At 52.9% G+C, this 19805-nt stretch overlaps 1 protein-coding gene across 1 annotated transcript in view; it reads right to left on the bottom strand.

Moving 5' to 3' along the window:
• MYO5B (myosin VB) overlaps positions 1-19805 on the bottom strand; it is a 255509-nt gene that overhangs the window by 124589 nt on the left and 111115 nt on the right. Inside the window, exons 13-15 of the mRNA XM_054178698.1 lie at positions 18341-18481; positions 12021-12143; positions 9299-9382 (exon numbers count right to left, since the gene is read on the bottom strand). Of these exons, the coding sequence (XP_054034673.1) occupies positions 9299-9382; positions 12021-12143; positions 18341-18481 (348 nt within the window). The remainder of the gene's footprint in view (positions 1-9298; positions 9383-12020; positions 12144-18340; positions 18482-19805) is intronic.

The raw sequence follows: 19805 nt of genomic DNA, 5'->3' as shown, positions 1-19805 counted from the left end.
GAGGTCCCTTCCAGCCTCTCACATTCTGTGACCCTGTGATTGATAATCACAGGATAAATCTTGCAGCTGTGGTGCTGAGTGCCATGGTTTAGTGGTGACCTGGCAGTGCTGGGGTCCTGGTTGGACTACATGATCTTAAGGCTCTCTTCCAACCACAATGATTCCATGAGGACAGGCAGCAGCCTGCTCCCACCATGGCCCCAGAGGCACCCTCATTTTTCCAAACAATTAAGAGACAGCAGCACTTCCTCATTAATTACCTGCATTTCAGCATGAGCAAGCATGGCAGGAGCAGCCCTGAAAGCTCCACATTTAGCTCCTCAGATCCCCCAAGCCTGGGGTTCCTGGCAGGCCAGGAACAACATTTCTGCCTCATGAACAGGAGCACAGGTGAGCTGGCAGATGCAGTTCATGTGTTTTGCCTAATTCCTTTAAGGAGCAGGATCTTCAAGCTTGCATTAGGCTGGGAAACTTCAACAGGCCAGCAGGACCCTGGCAGGGATTGTGCCCCTGTGCTCAGCACTGGTGAGGCCACACCTGGAATCCTGGCCTCAGTTTTGGGCCCTTCATTCTAAGAAGGGCCTGGAGTGTGTCCAGAGAAGGAAAATGAAGCTGGGGAAGGGTCTGGAGAACAGAGCTGGGGAGGAGCAGCTGAGGGACCTGGGGGTGTTTAGCCTGGAGAAAAGGAAGCTGAGAGGAGACCTCATTGCTCTCTACAACTCCCTGAAAGGAGGTTGCAGCCAGGTGGGGGGTGGGCTCTTCTCCCAAGAAAACAAGTGATAGGATAAGAGGAAGTGGCTTCAGGTTGCCCCAGGGGAGATTTAGGTTGAACAATTTCTTCCCCCCAAGTGCCACCAGGCTGCCCAGGGCAGTGTTGGAGCCCCCATCCCACGAGGGGTGTCAAAGCTGTGTAGCTGTGGTGCTGAGGGACATGGATCAGTGGTGAGCTGGCAGGGGTGTGCTAGTGGTTGCTCTTGATGGTCTTGGAGGTGTCTCCCAAGCTAAACAGGTCTATCACTCTGAGCCACAGTACATCTGGTCTGTGCAGCAGGGCTGCTCAATCTCCACAGCCGGAGCCCAGTGACGCCCCCACGCCAGCTTTCACTACAGCCACAGTCACACTCAGACTGTGACTCCTTCAACCCAAGGAAAGCTGCTCTCACCAGGTGGGATTTTACTTATCACCAAGCTGAGCTGGCCCCCAGCCCAGTGACAATGCAACAGCATCCACAATGCCAGCCCTGCTGGCATGAGACCAACAGCAGCGCCCACTCCTCACCACCCATGGAGACAGCACCAGCATCACACTTCCCTCACCTGTGGCACAACAGGCCCAGCACTGAAACACCAACACAGAACAGCATAGGATAGGATAGGGATAGGCTAGGATAGGCTAGGCTAGGCTAGGGATAGCATAGGATAGGATAGGATAGGATAGGATAGGATAGGATAGGATAGGATAGGATAGGATAGGATAGGATAGGATAGGACAGGATAGGATAGGATAGGATAGGACAGGACGGGACGGGACGGAACGGAACAGAATAGAATAGAATAGAATAGAAAAGAATGAACCAGTTTGGAAAAGACCTTTGAGATCATGGAGTCCAAGCTATCACCCAGCACCATCTGATCAACTCAACCATGGCACCAAGTGTCTCAGCCAGGCTATTCCTGAACACCTCCAGGGATGGGGACTCCACCACCTCCCTGGGCAGCACATCCCAAGGGCCAAGCTCTCTTTCTGGGAACAACTTCTTCCTCACCTCCAGCCTAAACCTCCCCTGGCACAGCTTGAGACTGTGTCCTCTTGTTCTGCTGCTGGGTGCCTGGGAGAAGAGACCAACCCCCACCTGGCTACAACCTCCCTGCAGAGAGTTGGAGAGAGCAAGAAGGTCTCCCCTGAGCCTCCTCTTCCCCAGGCTAAGCAACCCCAGCTCCCTCAGCCTCTCCTCCCAGGGCTGTGCTCCAGACCCCTCCCCAGCTTTGTTGCCCTTCTCTGGACACCTTCCAGCAGCTCAACCTCTTTCCTAACCTGAGGAGCCTAGAAATGGACACAGGACTCAAGGTGTGGCCTGAGCAGTGCTGAGCACAGGACACAATGACCTCCCTGCTCCTGCTGGCACAGCATGCTTGGGGAGCACATGCTTGGTGCTGAAGACACCCAAGACAGGCTCCAGCTGGCTATCCTGAGCTTGACATGGCAGTAAAACCCCTGGCTGTAATTTCAGGTTCCAGGGGGTCTGTGACTGGCAGCAACCCCTGCACCTGCTTGCTGGGTGCAACAGCAGTGCTTGGGGTTGTGCAGCCTGCAGAAGAGAAGGCTCCAGGGAGACCTTCTGGTGGCCTTGCAGTGCTTCAAGAGGCCTAAAAGAAAGCTGCAAATAATCTTTTTGTCAGGGCCTGCTGGGAGAGGACTAGGGGTGATGGTTTGAAACTGAAAGAGGAAGATTGAGAGTGGAGAGAGGGAAGAAATGTTTGAGGCTGAGGGTGGTGAGAGCCTGTCCCAGGCTGCCCAGAGAGGTGGGAGATGTCCCACCCCTGGCAGCATCCCAGGTGAGGTTCATGATGCTGTGAGCAACCTGCTCTGGTTGGGGATGTCCCTGCTGACTGCAAGGAGGTGGCACTGGATGAGCTTTGGAGGTCCCTTCCAACCCAAACCATCCTGTGATTCCATGACTGCTCCTGCACAAATGTTTGAGAAGCATCTCAAAGGAGGGACCTTTTACAAGAGCCTCTGGTGCTAGGTGAGGGGCAGTGGCTCTGAGCTGGAAAAGGGGAGACTTAGACTAGGGACTGGGGAGAAATTGCTGAGAGTGAGGGTGCTGGGACACTGGCACAGGCTGCCCAGGGAGGCTGTGGATGCCTCCTCCCTGGAGGTGTTCAAGGCCAGGCTGCATGAGGTCCTTGGGCAATTTGGTCTAGTGGGAGGTGTCCCTGCCCATGGCAGGGGGGTTGGAATTAGATGGTCCTGAAGGTCTCTTCCAAACCAAGCCATTCTATGAATCTGTAGCAGCCCAGGATCTATTCCAGGGATGCTGAGGGGTAAGTGAGGAGGACAGATTTCCCCTTCCCAACTGGCAGAGTGCAAGTGCTGGTGTATTATTTGTCATCACAGAGAACAGGATCTGTACAGCATGCCCTGATGCTTCCCACTGCTATTCACACCAGCCTCCTCTACTCAAGGAACACCAACTCTCAACTCTTTTAGGTGACCAGCACTAACAAAACTAATTAGCTGCCTCTTTCACCACCTTGTTGATGGCAGCAATTGCATTCTCATTAGCAGAAGGCAGTTTTGCCTTGCTGGGAGGGCTCCAGCAGCTAAGCACTTGCTGACACGGAGGTGTTCACGTCCTTGCAGGTTAAACTGAGTGTTCCCCCTTAGCCTGCACATCACTCTGGTGGGAATCCAAAGCAGAACACAGTGAATACTGATGGCAGCCACTGCTCCCACCTTGATGAAGACATGGATCAAAGGCAGAAGTTCACCAAACTATGCCCTGAGGATCCTGAGAGCAAAGCTCACTGGAGCGTTTTTAAGCCAGATCACAAAAAGGGATGTTGGTCTCACCTACAGAGCCACTACCATGAATTGACGAGGTCTGAATGCCTGATCCCAAGGAATCACAGCATCCAAGCATGGGGCTGAGAAGGCATCTCTGGAGCTCACCCCATCCAACCCCCCCTGCTCCAGCAGGGCACCCACAGCAGCTTGCCCAGCAGCACAGTGCCCAGGGGGGCGTTGGAAGCTCTCCACACCAGGACACTCCACAACCTCTCTGGGCAGCCTGCTCCAGCCCTCCAGCACCCTCACAACAAACAACTTTCTCCTCCTGGGTTCCACTTTGTGCCCCTTGCCCCTTGGCCTGTCCCTGAGCACCACTGAGCAGAGCCTGGCCCCAGCCTCTTGCCCCCCAGCCTTTCTCTCTTGCTGAGCATTGCTCAGCTCCCCTCTGGGGCTGCTCTGCTCCAGGCTCCACAGCCCCAGGGCCTCTCAGCCTTTGCTCCTCACAGAGATGCTCCAGGACCCCCAGCAGATCTGTAGCCTCTGCTGAGCTCCCTCCAATAGTCACAGAATCACCAAGGTTGGAAGAGACCTCAAAGGTCAACAAGTCCAACCTGTCACCACAGACCTCATGACTAAGCCATGGCACCAAGTGCCACATCCAATCCTCTCTTGATCTTGTCCCTGGCTCCAGGCCTTCAGCACCCTCACACCACAAAATTTGCTCCTCCAGTTCAGGTTGAACCTCCTGGGTTACAAGCTGTGCCCTTGTCCTGTGACTGGGAGCCAATGAAAAGAGATTGGGCTCAAAGGAGCAGTAGCTGAGTTTGCAGGCCATGAACACCCAAACCCCTGGCTCTGAGGAACCTGCATTAGTGTTTTCCAACGTCAAGCAAACGAGCTGCAAGGAGCAGGGTTTTGTCTTTCTTGCTCTTAAAGCAAAGCCCAGCTTGCTCCTGTGTTATATATGGTCCTGAATGCAGCAGAGAGAGAAGAGAAGGAGATGCTGTTAACAAATCCACTTCAACATTAGCTTCTCATTTCCTTTTTTAAGGACTGAGTTGCAGGTGGAGCCATCCCCAGCACTCCACACCACACTGCTCCAGGGAGTTCCATCTCCCTTCTGCAGCACAAGGGGGAAGTCAGACAGAAATCCCTACCAGACATGGCCAGTTCTGCAGCACCACCTCCAACAGCAGCTTCAGCACTGTCTAAATAATTCCTCACACAGCACCAATTACTCCTGCAGGTCACCAGGGTGCTCCAATCACACCCAGTTTTCACCCTGGGAAATCTGGGAGCTTCCCAAACACGGAGAGCTCTTGATTGAGGTCTTACTAAAGCCCAGCTCCATGGTTCTTAGGCTCACAACTGCCCTCATGAAAGAGAAAAACCACACATCTTGCCATCTTCACATGGATTCATTGCTGAGAGGCAGGGAAACCCACTGACAACCCTCTGCTAATTTGCTGCTCTCATCTCTTGCTTTGGCAAGAACCAATTCCTGCTTGAAATACTCCTAATACTTCTTCCTCCTCCTCCTCCTCCCCTTCTCACCCTGCCCCTTATTTAAGGTTGCATTTGGAGGGTCAGGCCCAGCTGCAAACACGAAGGAGGAGTGGCACACAGAGGAGGAATCTGGATGTGCCACCTAGAATCACAGAGTCAATCAGGTTGGAAAAGACCTCAGAGATCATCAAGTCCAACCTGTCACCCAGCACCTCCTGACTGCTAAACCAAGGCACCAAGTGCCACATCCAATCCCTTTCTGAACAGCTCCAGGGACATGTTAAAGAGCTGGGTTGGGAGGAACCTTCTGAAATTGAAGCAGGGCCAAGTGTAGGGTCCTGCAGCTAGGGAGGAACAACCTCCTACATCAGGACAGGAGAGGGGTGACCTGATGGAAAGCAGATCCATGGAGAAGGACCTGGGAGTGCTGGTGAACAGCAAGCTCACCATGTGCCAGAAATGTGCCCTCATGGCCAAGGCCAACAGTCTCCTTCAGTGCATGAAGAAGAGTGTGGCCAGCAGGTCACAGAGGGAGGTTCTCCTCCACCCCTACTCTGTCCTAGGAAGGCCACATCTGGAGTCCTGGGTCCAGTTCTGGGCTCCCCAGTTCAAAAGGGACAGGAAACCACTGGAGAGATCCCAGTAGAGACTACAAAGATGCTGAGGGCCCTGGAGCATCTTGGTGAGGAGGAAGCGCTGAGAGCTCCTGGGGCTGTTGAGCCTGGAGAAAAGCAGCCCCAGAGGGGAGCTCAGGAGCAGGGGGCAAGAGGATGGGGCCAGACTCTTGTCACTGTCACAGTATCACAGTGTCACAGTATAGCTGAGGCTGGAAGAGACCCCAAGGATCATCAAGTCCAACCTGTCCCAACAGACCTCACAACTAGATCATAGCACCAAGTGCCACATCCAATCTCCCCTTGAACACCTCCAGGGACGGTGACTCCACCACCTCCCTGGGCAGCACATCCCAATGACGAACGACTCGCTCTGGGAAGAACTTTCTCCTCACCTCGAGTCTAAACCTCCCCTGGCACAGCTTGAGACTGTGTCCTCTTGTTCTGCTGCTGGTTGCCTGGGAGAAGAGACCAACCCCCACCTGGCTACAACCACCTTTCAGGTAGTTGTAGAGGGCAATGAGGTCTCCCCTGAGCCTTCTCTTCTGCAGGCTAAGCAATCCCAGCTCCCTCAGCCTCTCCTCACAGGGCTGTGCTCAAGGCCTCTCCCCAGCCTTGTTGCCCTTCTCTGGACACCTTCAAGTCTCTCAATGTCCTTCCTGAACTGAGGAGCCCAGAACTGGACACAGGACTCAAGGTGTGGCCTAACCAGTGCTGAGCACAGGGCACAAAGACCTCCCTGCTCCTGCTGGCCACACTGTTCCTGATGCAGGCCAGGATGCCCTTGGCCCTCTTGGCCACCTGGGCACACTGCAGGCTCATGTTTAGGCAGCTGTCAATCAGCACCCCCAGGTCCCTTTCTGTTTGGGAGCTGAGTGGTGCCCAGGAACAGGACAAGGGGAAGAAAGTGCAACCCAGGAGGCTCCAGGTGAACAGGAGGAGAAACTTCTTTCTTGTGAGGGTTCTGGAGGGCTGGAGCAAGCTGCCCAGAGAGGTTGTGGAGTCTCCTTGTGCCACCCTGGGCATTGTGCTGCTGGGCAAGCTGCTGTGGGTGCCCTGCTGGAGCAGGGGGGCTGGACTGGATGACCAGTTATCAAGCTAGTCCCTGCTGGTGGAGGCTGCTGACTGATTTGGAGAAAAGCAGATCTGTGCCTTCTCTGCACCACATCATGGTGGAAACAGCACTGCCCCGGAGTCAGGCAGCCTCTGTTTTGGCTGCTGGATGCTGTGTTGGGCTTTGCAGGGCCCAGCTTCTTCACAACTAGTCTGAGCTACCCCTGGAGGGTTGACTAAGGTGGCCTAAAGCCTCAACATCTTAACTCACAACAAAAGACTCAAGGTTGCCAGGGGAAAGTTTTTGGTCTGTTTTTAAAGCACAAGAGCTGGAAAGGGCACTTCTAACCCAACCTAGGTGAGATGCATGCTCATGGGGATGCAGGGTCAGCATAAAACCATATACATTCAGAAAAGCAAGTGGGGACCCCTCCATCCTGAGGCCAGCTTGCCAAGCAATCATTTACTGCAGGGACAACCCACACCAAAGCCTGCAGAGCACCACAGCTACTCCTCTGCTGCCAACAGTCCACCAAATGCCCAGCCCTGGGCACTGATGGGAGACACTGAACTCCAGCTGCCAACAGGCTTACTACCAGGAGCTTTCATAATCAAGAGCAGTCAGCACATCTCTGTCGGCATCAATGCAATGAGGTGACCACAAACTGTTTGTGTGCAAGACACAGGAGGGGAAAGGAACAAGGATAAACTCTTGTCATAGAGGGGTGAGAAGGGAAGGAACAAGGATAAACTCTTGTCACAGAGGGGTGAGAAGGGAAGGAACAAGGATAAACTCTTGTCACAGAGAGGTGAGAAGGGAAGGAACAAGGATAAACTCTTGTCACAGAGGGGTGAGAAGGGAAGGAACAAGGATAAACTCTTGTCAGAGAGGGGTGAGAAGGGAAGGAACAAGGATAAACTCTTGTCACAGAGGGGTAAGAAGGGAAGGAACAAGGATAAACTCTTGTCACAGAGGGGTAAGAAGGGAAGGAACAAGGATAAACTCTTGTCACAGAGGGGTGAGAAGGGAAGGAACAAGGATAAACTCTTGTCTCAGAGGGGTGAGAAGGGAAGGAACAAGGATAAACTCTTGTCACAGAGAGGTGAGAAGGGAAGGAACAAGGATAAACTCTTGTCACAGAGGGGTGAGAAGGGAAGGAACAAGGATAAACTCTTGTCACAGAGGGGTGAGAAGGGAAGGAACAAGGATAAACTCTTGTCTCAGAGGGGTGAGAAGGGAAGGAACAAGGATAAACTCTTGTCACAGAGAGGTGAGAAGGGAAGGAACAAGGATAAACTCTTGTCACAGAGGGGTGAGAAGGGAAGGAACAAGGATAAACTCTTGTCACAGAGGGGTGAGAAGGGAAGGAACAAGGATAAACTCTTGTCTCAGAGGGGTGAGAAGGGAAGGAACAAGGATAAACTCTTGTCACAGAGGGGTGAGAAGGGAAGGAACAGGATCACTTCTGGCCCCATGTGTTTTTGAGAAGACTTTCAGTGCCAAGTGATGAGTGAGGTGCTCTGAGCAAGAGTTAAGCAGGATTTATGCTATTCCCTAACTGGCTGTTACTGATTTCTGCTTTCACTGACCAAAAAAAGAGGATCAGCAGGTTTGGAAAGGGTTTGTGCCATCTACCATACAATCACAGAATGGCTTATGCTGGAAGAGGCCTCAGAGATCATCTAATCCTGCCTCCCTGACATGGGCAGGGATGCCTCTCAACTAGATCAACTTTCTCCAGGTCCCATTCAACCTGGCCTTGAACATCTCCAAGGATGGGGCATCCACCACCTCTCTGGACAATCCATTCCAGAGTCTTGCCACTCTTGTAGTGTAGAATTTCATGACAGGATACCAACACTTGGGTGGAGGAGATCTGAGGAACACACACATCCACACCTGGGTACAACCACAACCCTCACAGGCTTCTCTCTTCTCTCCCACTCTCCACATCATAGAATCACAGAATCATAGATTTGTCAGGGTTGGAAGGGACCTCAAGGCTCAGCCAGTTCCAACCCCCCTGCCATGGGCAGGGACACCTCACACCACAGCAGGTTGCTCACAGCCACCTCCAGCCTGGCTGCAAACACCTCCAGGCAGGAGGCTTCCACCACCTCCCTGGGCAACCTGTGCCAGGCTCTCACCACCCTCATGGGGAACAACTTCTTCCTCACAGCCAACCTCATTCTCCCCATTTCCAGTTCTGCTCCATCCCCCCCAGTCCTATCCCTCCCTGACACCCTCCAAAGTCCCTCCCCAGCTTTCTTGGAGCCCCCTGCAGATCCTGAAAGGCCACAATGAGGTCTCCTGGGAGCCTTCTCCTCTCCAGCCTGCACAACCCCAACTCCCTCAGGCTGTGCTCACAGCAGAGCAGCTCCAGCCCTCTGCTCCTCCTCGTGGCCCTGCTCTGGACACCTTCCAGCACCTCCAGATCCTTCCTGGCACAGAGGCTCCAGAACTGGTCCCATTGCATTTCCCTTCTTGCTGCTGTTCATGTGAGTGCCTCCAACAGACACATCCTGCTGTGGCACAGCAGAGGGTCACAAGGGTGAAGATCCCACTTTGGACAGCAGCAGCAGTGCTGGTTATCTCCCAGCAAGGTGCTTTTACCTTGCTGGCTTTCAGGATGTTGATCTGTTCTTCATACACAGTGTCCCTGTTCTTCTCCAGAAATCCATCACTCTGGTATTCCACCTGGCAGGAGACAAAGGAAGAAGCTCAGAGGGTAAAGGCCAACCACAGAGGGGCAAGGTATTGCGTCCCACCACTCGCCTGCTGTCTGGAGTACCCCTGGAAAACCTGAGAGGAAGAAGGGAGGGCAAACCCCTTGAATTTAGGGGTCCCTTTTTATCACAGAAAGTGGAGCTGCACCAAAGCAAAAGCCCTCCTGCAAACACAGATTGTTTCCTGCTCACTCAACTGCTCTGCATGGTCACCATCCACACCTCGGAGAAGCAAGGGGTGACCATACAAAAGATCATCAGCACCACTACACAACTCTCTTATTCCCTCCTGAGCTCCTCACAAGCTAATCAACAAACCTCCACACAGGCCCTGGCTTTATAAGCTCTCTTGGATTTGAAATTATAGGGAGTCAGGGTACAGAGGAAGAACTGAGAGAGGACGGAAGACAACTTTGCCACATGAAGTGCAGCTCACATCCAGGGCAAGGCTGGTTAGGGAAAGCATCTCCAGAGCTGCACAGCACCTGCTGCATGTGGATGGTGACTACAGAGACTTCAGAGAAGCTTTAGACACTGCCTCCCACAGCACCCTCACAGAGAACCTGGATCCTCATGGTCTGGACAGGGGTACTCTCAGGTGGGTAAAAAGCTGGCTGGCTGGACAGGCACAGAGAGTGGTGGGGAATGGAGTTAACTCCCAGCTGCTGGCTGGTCCCCAGTGGTGTTCCCCAGGGCTCAGTGCTCTGTGTAACATCTTTATCACTGAGCTGGGTGAGGGGATTGAGGAACCCTTAGTTAGTGTGCAGATGACACTAAGCTGGGAGGATATGGAGGGTATGGCCAGGATGGATCAATGTGCTGAGGCCAACAGGATGAGGGTCAACAAGGCCAAGTGCTGGGTCCTGCACCTGGGTCACAACAACCCCATGAAGGGTCCAGGCTTGGGCCAGAGTGGCTGGAAACTGCCCAGCAGAAAGGACCTGGAGGTGTTGGCTGACAGCAGCTGAAGATGAGTCAGCATTGCTCAGATGTCCAAGAAGGCCACCAGCAGCCTGGCCCAGAGCAGCAATGGCACAGCCAGCAGGAGCAGGGCAGGGATGGTGCCCCTGAACTTAGCACTGGTACAGGCACTTCCAATTCTGGGCTCAGGTTTGGGCTCCTCACTCCCAGAAGGACATTGAGGAGCTGGAGCAGGGCCAGAGAAGGGCAACCAAGCTGGGGAAGGGTCTGGAGAGCAGGGCTGGGGAGGAGCAGCTGAGGGAGCTGGGGGTGTTGAGGCTGAAGAAGAGGAGGCTGAGGGGAGACCTTCTGGCCTCTGGTGGGGGTTGGTTTCTTCTCCCAAGGAAGAAGCAACAGGACAAGAGGAGATGACCTCCAGTTACACCAGGGGAGGTTTAGGTTGGGTATCAGGAAAAAAGTCTTCCCTGAAGGGGTGGCCCAGGCCCAGCCCATGCTGCCCAGGGCAGTGGTGGAGTCCCCATCCCTGGAAGTATTTCAAAGCTGTGTAGCTGGGGTGCTGAGGGACTTGGCTTAGTGGTGACCTGGCTGTGCTGGGTTAATGGTTGGACTTGATCTTAGAGGTCCTTTCCAAACAAACCAATTCTGTGATTCTACACTGTCAGGCTCCCTGGACACATCCCCAGGTTGGTCTCACACTGCCCTGTCTAATAAAGGTGTTTTGGTTCATTGCAAGCTTTCAACATCCTTCTTTGCTGTGAGTGGCACCTGTCACCTTCGGGTTTCAGTGAAGCTGGAGCCCATGAGCAAGACCCTACAGCAGCAGGCAACTACTTTAGAGTCTCACAATCAGTGTCTTCTTCCTCAGATAGGTAGGGTCAGCCCAGGGTCACCTCTCACGTGCTCCACACCACCATGTGCCTTGCTGAGGCTCACAGACCCTGCTCTTCACACAATCATTCCCTCTTCCAATATACTTTGAGTCAGAAAGTCATTTTGCCCACAGCTTTCAGAAAGAGGATTCTCCTCTCCTCTGGAAAGCACAACTATTTAAAGCTCAGCACAAAGTCCTCCAAGCTGATCTAGAAGTCAGCACTGAACCAAAATTGCTGACAACCAGCCATCTTAATCACCAGGAAGCAGCTCAACAGTGCTACAAACACATCTTCACAGAACCACAGAATTGCCAGGGTTGGAAGGGACCTCAAGGCTCAGCCACTTCCAACCCCCTACCATGGCCAGGGACACCTCACCCCACAGCAGGTTGCTCACAGCCACCTCCAGCCTGGCTGCAAACACCTCCAGGCAGGAGGTTTCCACCACCTCCCTGGGCAGCCTGTGCCAGGCTCTCACCACCCTCATGGGGAACAACTTCTTCCTCACATCCACTCTCAATCTCCCCACTTCTAGTTTTGCTCCATCCCCCCCAGTCCTATCCCTCCCTGACACCCTCAAAAGTCCCTCCCCAGCTTTTCTGTAGATCCTGGAAGGCCACAATGAGGTCTCCTGGGAGCCTTCCCCTCTCCAGCCTGCACAACCCCAACTCCCTCACTCTGTCCTCATACAAGAAGAGCTCCAGCCCTCTGCTCATCCTCATGACCCTGCTCTGCACACACTCCACCTTCCCTTCACATGGGTCTTTTTTCCCCCCACCCAGGCATTTCCCATTTCTAGATCCAAGTCCCAGTTACCTTATCAGCAAAGTGCAGGACGATGAAGGAGGTGTTGGACATGCGAGGCTTCTGGAAGTGCAGGCTGCTGGCGTGCCGGTCGTAGAGCTTCTGTGCCCAGTTCTGGTCAGTGCCTTTGGGAACCTGGATGGGACCAAAAAGTCATGGTCAGGCATGGAAAAGGAGGTGTGGGCTAGGCTAGGCATCAAGAGACACATCACATCCTGGGCTGCATCATGAGAAGTGTGGCCAGCAGGGCCAGGGAGGGGATTCTGCCCCTCTGCTCCACTCTGCTGAGACCACAGCTGGAGCTCTGGGGCCAGTGCTGGAGCCTCTGCTCAAGGAAGGACCTGGAGGTGCAGGAAGGTGTCCAGAGCAGGGCCATGAGGATGAGCAGAGGGCTGGAGCTGCTCTGCTCTGAGGACAGACTGAGGGAGTTGGGGTTGTGCAGGCTGGAGAGGAGAAGGCTCCAAGGAGACCTCATTGTGGCCTTGCAGGATCTGCAGGGGGCTCCAAGAAAGCTGGGGAGGGACTTCTGAGGGTGTCAGGGAGGGATAGGACTGGGGGGGATGGAGCAAAACTAGAAGTGGGGAGATTGAGATTGGCTGTGAGGAAGAAGTTGTTGCCCAGGAGGGTGGTGAGAGCCTGGCACAGGTTGCCCAGGGAGGTGGTGGAAGCCTCCTGCCTGGAGGTGTTTGCAGCCAGGCTGGAGGTGGCTGTGAGCAACCTGCTGTGGTGTGAGGTGTCCCTGCCCATCGCAGGGGGGCTGGGGCTGGCTGAGCCTTGAGGTCCCTTCCAGCCCTGACAATTCTATGATCCTATGGTTTTGGGGGGAACCATCCTTGGTGGGCTTCCTGGAGTCCATGTGGGCTACAGGAATCTGTGAGGAAGGCTCTGGGAGAAGAGTGCTCTGTATGTCACTGAAGCAACCATGACAATAAAAGGGCAACTCTAAACCAGCACCATAAAAAACAGCAATAAAATGGTGATTTTCAAGCAGCTTCTGCATCTCAGCAGGCTTGGTTGGGATCACTTGGATCCCAAATGAAGGAGGCATTAACCTCATAGTTGGGCTTTCACATGCTCGTGCTTCCCCCAACCACAGCCAAGTGATTTCCATGTCCCCTCTGCATCATGAATCTTCTGGATGCCAAACTCTCCTTCTGCATCCTAACTTCCACTAGAATCAGGGTGGAAGACCTACATGGGCCTGGCCTTGAGAGAATCACAGCAAGGAAAAAAGGCACAAGCAAACTGTTTCTGTGATCATCCAGCAGATCCTCACACAGGCCTTTAGATCAGAAGTGACAGAGGAATCAGAGTAAGAAGGAAAACTTGAGGCAGAAGGGAAGTATTGCTCCAGGACAGCTCCCAAAGGCTCCAAAACAGCCTTTGACTTCATGACAGCAAACCAAAACACATCAAGAGGACTACAGACGTGGGGACAAGCATCTCCTGCCCATCCTGCTCTGTTACTGGAAGAATTGTTGAAGCAAATGAAGCAGCCACCATGCAAGCAGTACTGTCCCAGGTACACTTGTGTGGCCTTCATGCCCCTCTGCTGGGCTCTGCTCACACCCCCCCTGCAGTGCTGGGGCAGCTCTGCAGTGCTCAGCACAGGCAGGGAGCTGCTGGAGCAGGGCCAGAGGAGGCCACAGCGATGCTGGCAGGGCTGGAAGGGCTCTGCTGGGAGGCTCCAGCCTCAGAGAGTTGGCCTTGGGCAGCCTGGAGGAGAGAAGGCTCCAGGGAGACCTTCTGGTGGCCTTGCAGGACTATCAAGGGCCTAGAAGCAAGCTGGGGACAGAGTTTTGTGCAGGGCCTGTTGTGAGAGGCCAAGGGGTGATGGTTTGAAGTGCAAGAGGGAGATTGAGAGTGGAGAGAAGGCAGAAATGTTTGAGGCTGAGGGTGGTGAGAGCCTGTGCCAGGCTGCCCAGAGAGGTGGGAGCTGCCCCATGCCTGGCAGCATCCCAGGGGAGGCTGTTTGGGGCTGTGAGCAGCCTGCTCTGGCTAGGGATGTCCCTGCTGAGTGCAGGGGGGTTGGACTGGATGCCCTTTAGAGGACCCTTCCAACCCAAACCATTCTGTAATTCCATGATTCTATTTCTGTTTTGCAGGCTAAGTGAAGTCAGTTATGGATCCACACAGAAACAGGACCCTCTCTATATATAAATATTAAAAGGCATTTATTTATGCAATTATATACATCATTTATTTATGGGAGACAAGGCAGGCTTGCTTAAATTACAGAGTTAGATAAATGCAGATGGGTTTAGTTCCATCAGCTGCATTTCATGTTTAGATGTAAAACCCATCCCTTCTGGAGCTATCATTAAGTGCCTCTTGCTCAGGAGCAAGCTGCAGAGCAGGAGCACCACAACATCCTAAGCACCCAGATGCTGCAGGGAGCAGATTTATGCTGCAGCAGCTCTCCCAGCCCCAGTCTCTGCTGAAAACCCTTCACAGCCACCACAGCCCTGCCCCCCAGAAAGAGGGTTTGTCCCTACCTGCTCTGCTCCCTGCACACTGTTGTGCTGCAAGGGTATTTTTAGTTGCCTGAGAAGCACCTGATAGGGACCAGGTCCTGGAGATAAGACCCAACACAGGGCTGTTATCTGTGCTATTAGAAGAGCTTTTGGTATTGGCTTGGCAGATTAAGGCCTTTAGAGCCCCTGAGAAAGTTATTTAGAGACTATCTCATCAGCTGAATCCTTCATCAGGGGCCAGGGAAGAGGAAATTGACTCTCTGCAAGTACTGGATGGAAATCCCCAAATGGGAAAAACCTCACAGCAGTAATTTCATCAGCTCATTGCTCCTCTGCCTTCATCCTCCCTCCACATGAAACAAGTCAGGAAGCATAACCCCAGCCAGCAGCACCTCCCATCTCCATGCACTGTCCCCCTAGCTGCCAGGGGGTACTCACAGCATCACAGTCTCACAGTATCACTAAGGTTGGAAGAGACCTCAAGGATCATCCAGTCCAACCTGTCACCACAGACCTCATGACCAGACCATGGCACCAAGTGCCACATCCAATCCCCTCTGGAACACCTCCAGGGATGGGGACTCCACCACCTCCCTGGGCAGCACATCCCAGTGACGAACGACTCGCTTGGGGAAGAACTTTCTCCTCACCTCGAGTCTAAACCTCCCCTGGCACAGCTTGAGACTGTGTCCTCTTGTTCTGGTGCTCCTTGCCTGGGAGAAGAGACCAACCCCTTCCTGGCTACAACCACCTTTCAGGGAGTTGTAGAGAGCAATGAGGTCTCCCCTGAGCCTCCTCTTCTGCAGGCTAAGCAACCCCAGCTCCCTCAGCCTCTCCTCACAGGGCTGTGCTCAAGGCCTCTCCCCAGCCTTGCTGCCCTTCTCTGGACACCTTCAAGTCTCTCAATGTCCTTCTTGAACTGAGGGGCCCAGAACTGGACACAGGACTCAAGGTGTGGCCTAACCAGTGCAGAGCACAGGGCACAATGACCTCCCTGCTCCTGCTGGCCACACTATTCCTAATACAGGCCAGGATGCCATTGGCCCTCTTGGCCACCTGGGCACACTGCTGGCTCATGTTTAGGCAGCTGTCAATCAGCACCCCCAGGTCCCTCTCTGTTTGGCAGCTCTCAGCCACTCTGACCCCAGCCTGTAGCTCTGCCTGGGGTTGCTGTGGCCAAAGTGCAGCCCCTGGCACTGGGACTTGTTGAATGCCATCCTGTTGGCCTCTGCCCATCTGTCCAGTCGGTCGAGATCCCTCTGCAGAGCCCTTCTGCCCTCTAACTGACCAACATCTGCTCCTGACTTGGTGTCATCTGCAAACTTACTGCTGATGGACTCAATGCCCTCATCCAGATTATCAATGAAGATGTTAAAGAGGATGGGGCCCTGCACTCATCCTTGGGGCACACCACTAGTGTCTGGCTGCCAGCTGGATGTGGCACCATTCACCACCACAGTTGTTGGACTTGATGAGCTTTGGAGGTCCCTTCCAACCCAAACCACTCTCTGACCTTCATTAGAGCTTGATGTCTGCAGGGGAACAGATCTTGTGGGGGTTTTGGGCTAAAAAGGAACCCATAGATGAAGAAATTATCACCATGCAGATCAACAGGATAGCTCCATCTAAGCTGACAGTATCAGTAACAACCAGTGCCAGGTGCCTCAGAGAGCAGCAAAGGGGCAACATGGCATGAAGGGAACTTCCTATATGGTCCTCACAACACCCAGGGTCTGGTTTGAGCCTGAAGGCTTAATAGCACAAAGACCAAATTAAATGGTGCTGAAGATCAAGCAAATAATCTGACCTCCTTCTGAGCCAGCACTGGCCCAGCTGCTGGGTTTAAGGCCATCAAACTAAGTTTCATTTGTTCTCATTTTAATGAGTCTTCCCAAGATTGGATTTGAGGAAGGGAAAGCCCCAAGTCCAGCTCATCACAAAGAGGTAGTTGGAATGTCTGTACCCCAGATGAGGGCTGAGCTCTTGGGAGAAGCAGGTTGGGACAGCCCTGTCACATCTAGAAGATGGCCCTGCTGCTAAGAGAGCAGCCAGCTGACAAGCCACCTCTCCCCGACAAGGACAGGTCACACACCTCCTTAAATCCCAACAGGGATAGTCATCTAAATAATGGATCCAAAAATCTTTCCCTCTGATGCAACACAGCACTCCTGTGCTCAGGCCACCAGCTCTGTCCCACTCTGATGGATCCCCCCAGAGCCAGCAAGAATTCACTGTGCCCTCCTCAACACCTTGGCTACCATGGTGAAGGGCTCCATCCCTGCTTCACCTTTCCCCCACACCCCTTGCCTCACTCTTCCCTGCCCTTATGTAAAAGCCTTCAAAGCCCAATCAGAAAAGACATTTCCTGGCACAGAATTTATCCACAGCTTGGTGGAAACTCCTCCCAAAGGCAACTTGTTGAAGGCATCATGGCAAAACCAGCCTGAGGCTCCACAAGGTAGCCACATTCAGCTTGAAAGCAGCCACCACATTCAGCTTGAAAGCAGCCACCACATTCAGCTTGAAAGCAGCCACCACATTCAGCTTGAAAGCAGCCACCACAACCTAGCAGCAGGCTGTTCTCAGCACTAAAGAAATACTTATTTCATGGTTCATTCTGTCTAACTTCAACTTCCAGCTACTGCATGGCAGAGCTTTTAGTGTCAAAGGGCCTGAACACCCTCCCCACTGATGATCACTTGCAACCACCCATGTGCAGTGCTCAAGTTTCTTCATCTGCAGTATCACAATGTTTGACAAGCTTGAAATGACCACACTCCCTCCAGTGTCTCCTCATCACCACTGTCCAAAACTGGATGAGATCTGAGCTGCCCTACCCAGGGCAGGAGCATTTTATTCATCATGGCATTACACTGAGCTCTGCTGGTGACATGACTGTACCTAGACTCTGGACTTTCCACCTACTCTTCACACTTCTAAAGAAAATCTCCCATTTTTAGCTTGGCCTGTTGTGACAGGACAAGGGGTGATGGTTTGAAACTAGAAGAGGGAGATCCAGAGTGGAGAGAAGGAAGAAATGATTCACACTGAGGGTGGTGAGAGCCTGTCCCAGGCTGCCCAGAGAGGTGGGAGCTGCCCCATCCCTGGCAGCATCCCAGGTGAGGTTGTCTGGGGCTGTGAGCAACCTGCTCTGGTTGAGGATGTCCCTGCTGACTGCAGGGGGGGTTGGACTGGATGAGCTGTAAAGGTCCTTCCAATCCAAACCAGTCTGTGATTCCATGGTATCTGGTAATTCATGACTGAACAAGGAGTCCAACCTTTCTTCTGGGTGCTCATGAAGGTTTGCAGTTCTGGCCTTACTTCTCTGCTTTTAAGGAGGATTTAATCCAGTCTGGTTTGAGATAGAAGGCCAAAGGCAGTAAACTGCTCCTCAATGACACAAGCATCTGAGGTGGGTTTAGGCTGTGCCCTTAAAATTTAGTTACAGCCAACCCACCACAGCATCTGAAGTCTGTGCAGGAAACACAATCAACTTTAGCCCAGGTAGCTACTGCAAGAGGATTTGGGCATCCTGTGAGACAAGGAGGAACTCCAGCTCCTGGATAACACTGAGGACATCAAAAGTTGTAAGCAAGGACCACCCCTAAGCAGAGCCAAGCCAGAAACATGAGCTCTGGCAACAGCACCTCGAGGCCAGGTACCAAGAAGGCTGGAAGAAAACACCTTCCAAGGAGGCTCTGAGAGGTCCTAGAGCAAAGACCAACAGCTCATCCTAGCCATGAGCACTCCAGCAGTGGATGTGAAAAGAGATGTTTGTGCCCTTGCAAGGCTGAATCCCACTCTCTAACCTTCTACCCAAAGTGACATGCCAGTGAAAAGGTAGCTGGTGCTCTTTACCTTGCACTCCTCATCCAGCAGGTCCAAGATACCCAGTTTTGCCTCAATGAGGTCTATGCAGGGCTGGTTATCACAGAAGTCTATTAGAGTCCAAGGGATTTCCTCCTTCATGTACTCCTCTTGTTCCAGCTTAAACACATGCTGAGAGTGGAAAAAGAGCAGAATTAATGACTGTGACCCAAGCCAGCACAGCACCATCCCCTTCCCCATTCACCCACTGGAGCAGAGCACACCCAGAAGCCACAGAACTTTAGGTGCCCCCATGTACAGCTTTGCTCAGGCCCTGCTGTACACCACCAAGCCTCTGGCAAGGATAATGAAAGCTTTACCCTAGGAAACCGTGGGGCAGGAGGTAAAAAGACATGAGGCTTTAAGTGACTGTCAGCTGAAAATGAGTGAAGCTGTCACTCCATCTAGGTGGAAGCCACAAATTGAAATGGCAATGACACATCTATCTCTCAGGCTGAGAAAAATCCCTCTCTCCTTTAGCTCTCTGCTGATTAAACCAGTGACCTGCACCAGGGTCAGGAGCTGGGAGCCCAGCCAGGGCTGGTCCTCTGTGTCCCCATCTGCAAGCAGAGCCTCCCAGAGAGCACCCAATGGCCTAGAAGGGCAAACAGCAGCAGGCTCTGACTGACTCAGGAGCACTTCTGCTGCAGATCCTCATTAAAAGACATAAATCTTTGCATGGCTTATAGATCCCAGACCTCTGCCCTAGGAGATAAATTGTCTCTGGCTATTTCTGAGATCCTCTAAGCACATTAGAAAAATCACTTTTCAAACACAACTTTTTTTTTGCCACTTCAAAGATGGGGCTGGGTTTGGGGTGGGTTTTTTTTTCCCTTTAAATCTCTTCAAAGATATCATCTCTGAGTCTGAAGTGGGAAGCCCTCAGAAGTGATAGCTGGACAAGCTAAGAAAGATGTGAAGAGTGCCAACACAATCCATAACTTACTTTTTCATTTACAGCAGCAGCAATCTGGTGCAGGAGACAGACTGCAAATCTTCATCTCCATGCACATAATAAGGCCTCAGACAGCTCAGGGGTTTAACTGCTCAACTTTTAACAAGTTCTCCCTTCTATCCCCAAAATTAAGCACTTTTTTTTTCCTGTGCTAACAACAAAAGCAGAAGATAACCTACTGCTGGATTAATTTCCACCACAGCTAAATGCTTGTAGTTAACAACACTGAAGAAATTCAGGGCTTTGTGAGGCATGTTCAGGGGTCAAATGGGGAGTGTGTCCAGTCCTGGTGGGTAAAAAGTAGGATGTGAGCTGACAACATGTGCCCAGAGCACAGAGCCAGCCCTGTGCTGGGCTGAGCCCCTGGGCAGCAGGGGCAGGGAGGGGATTCTGCCCCTCTGCTGGGCTCCGCTCACACCCCCCCTGCAGTGCTGGGGCAGCTCTGCAGTGCTCAGCACAGGCAGGGAGGGAGCTGGTGGAGCAGGGCCAGAGGAGGTCACA

This window comes from Dryobates pubescens, chromosome Z, assembly GCF_014839835.1.
Source record: "Dryobates pubescens isolate bDryPub1 chromosome Z, bDryPub1.pri, whole genome shotgun sequence".
Taxonomy (NCBI): Eukaryota; Metazoa; Chordata; class Aves; order Piciformes; family Picidae; genus Dryobates; species Dryobates pubescens.
The sequence above is the reverse complement of the archived record's forward strand: the minus strand, read 5'-3'. Positions and strand labels throughout refer to the sequence as shown.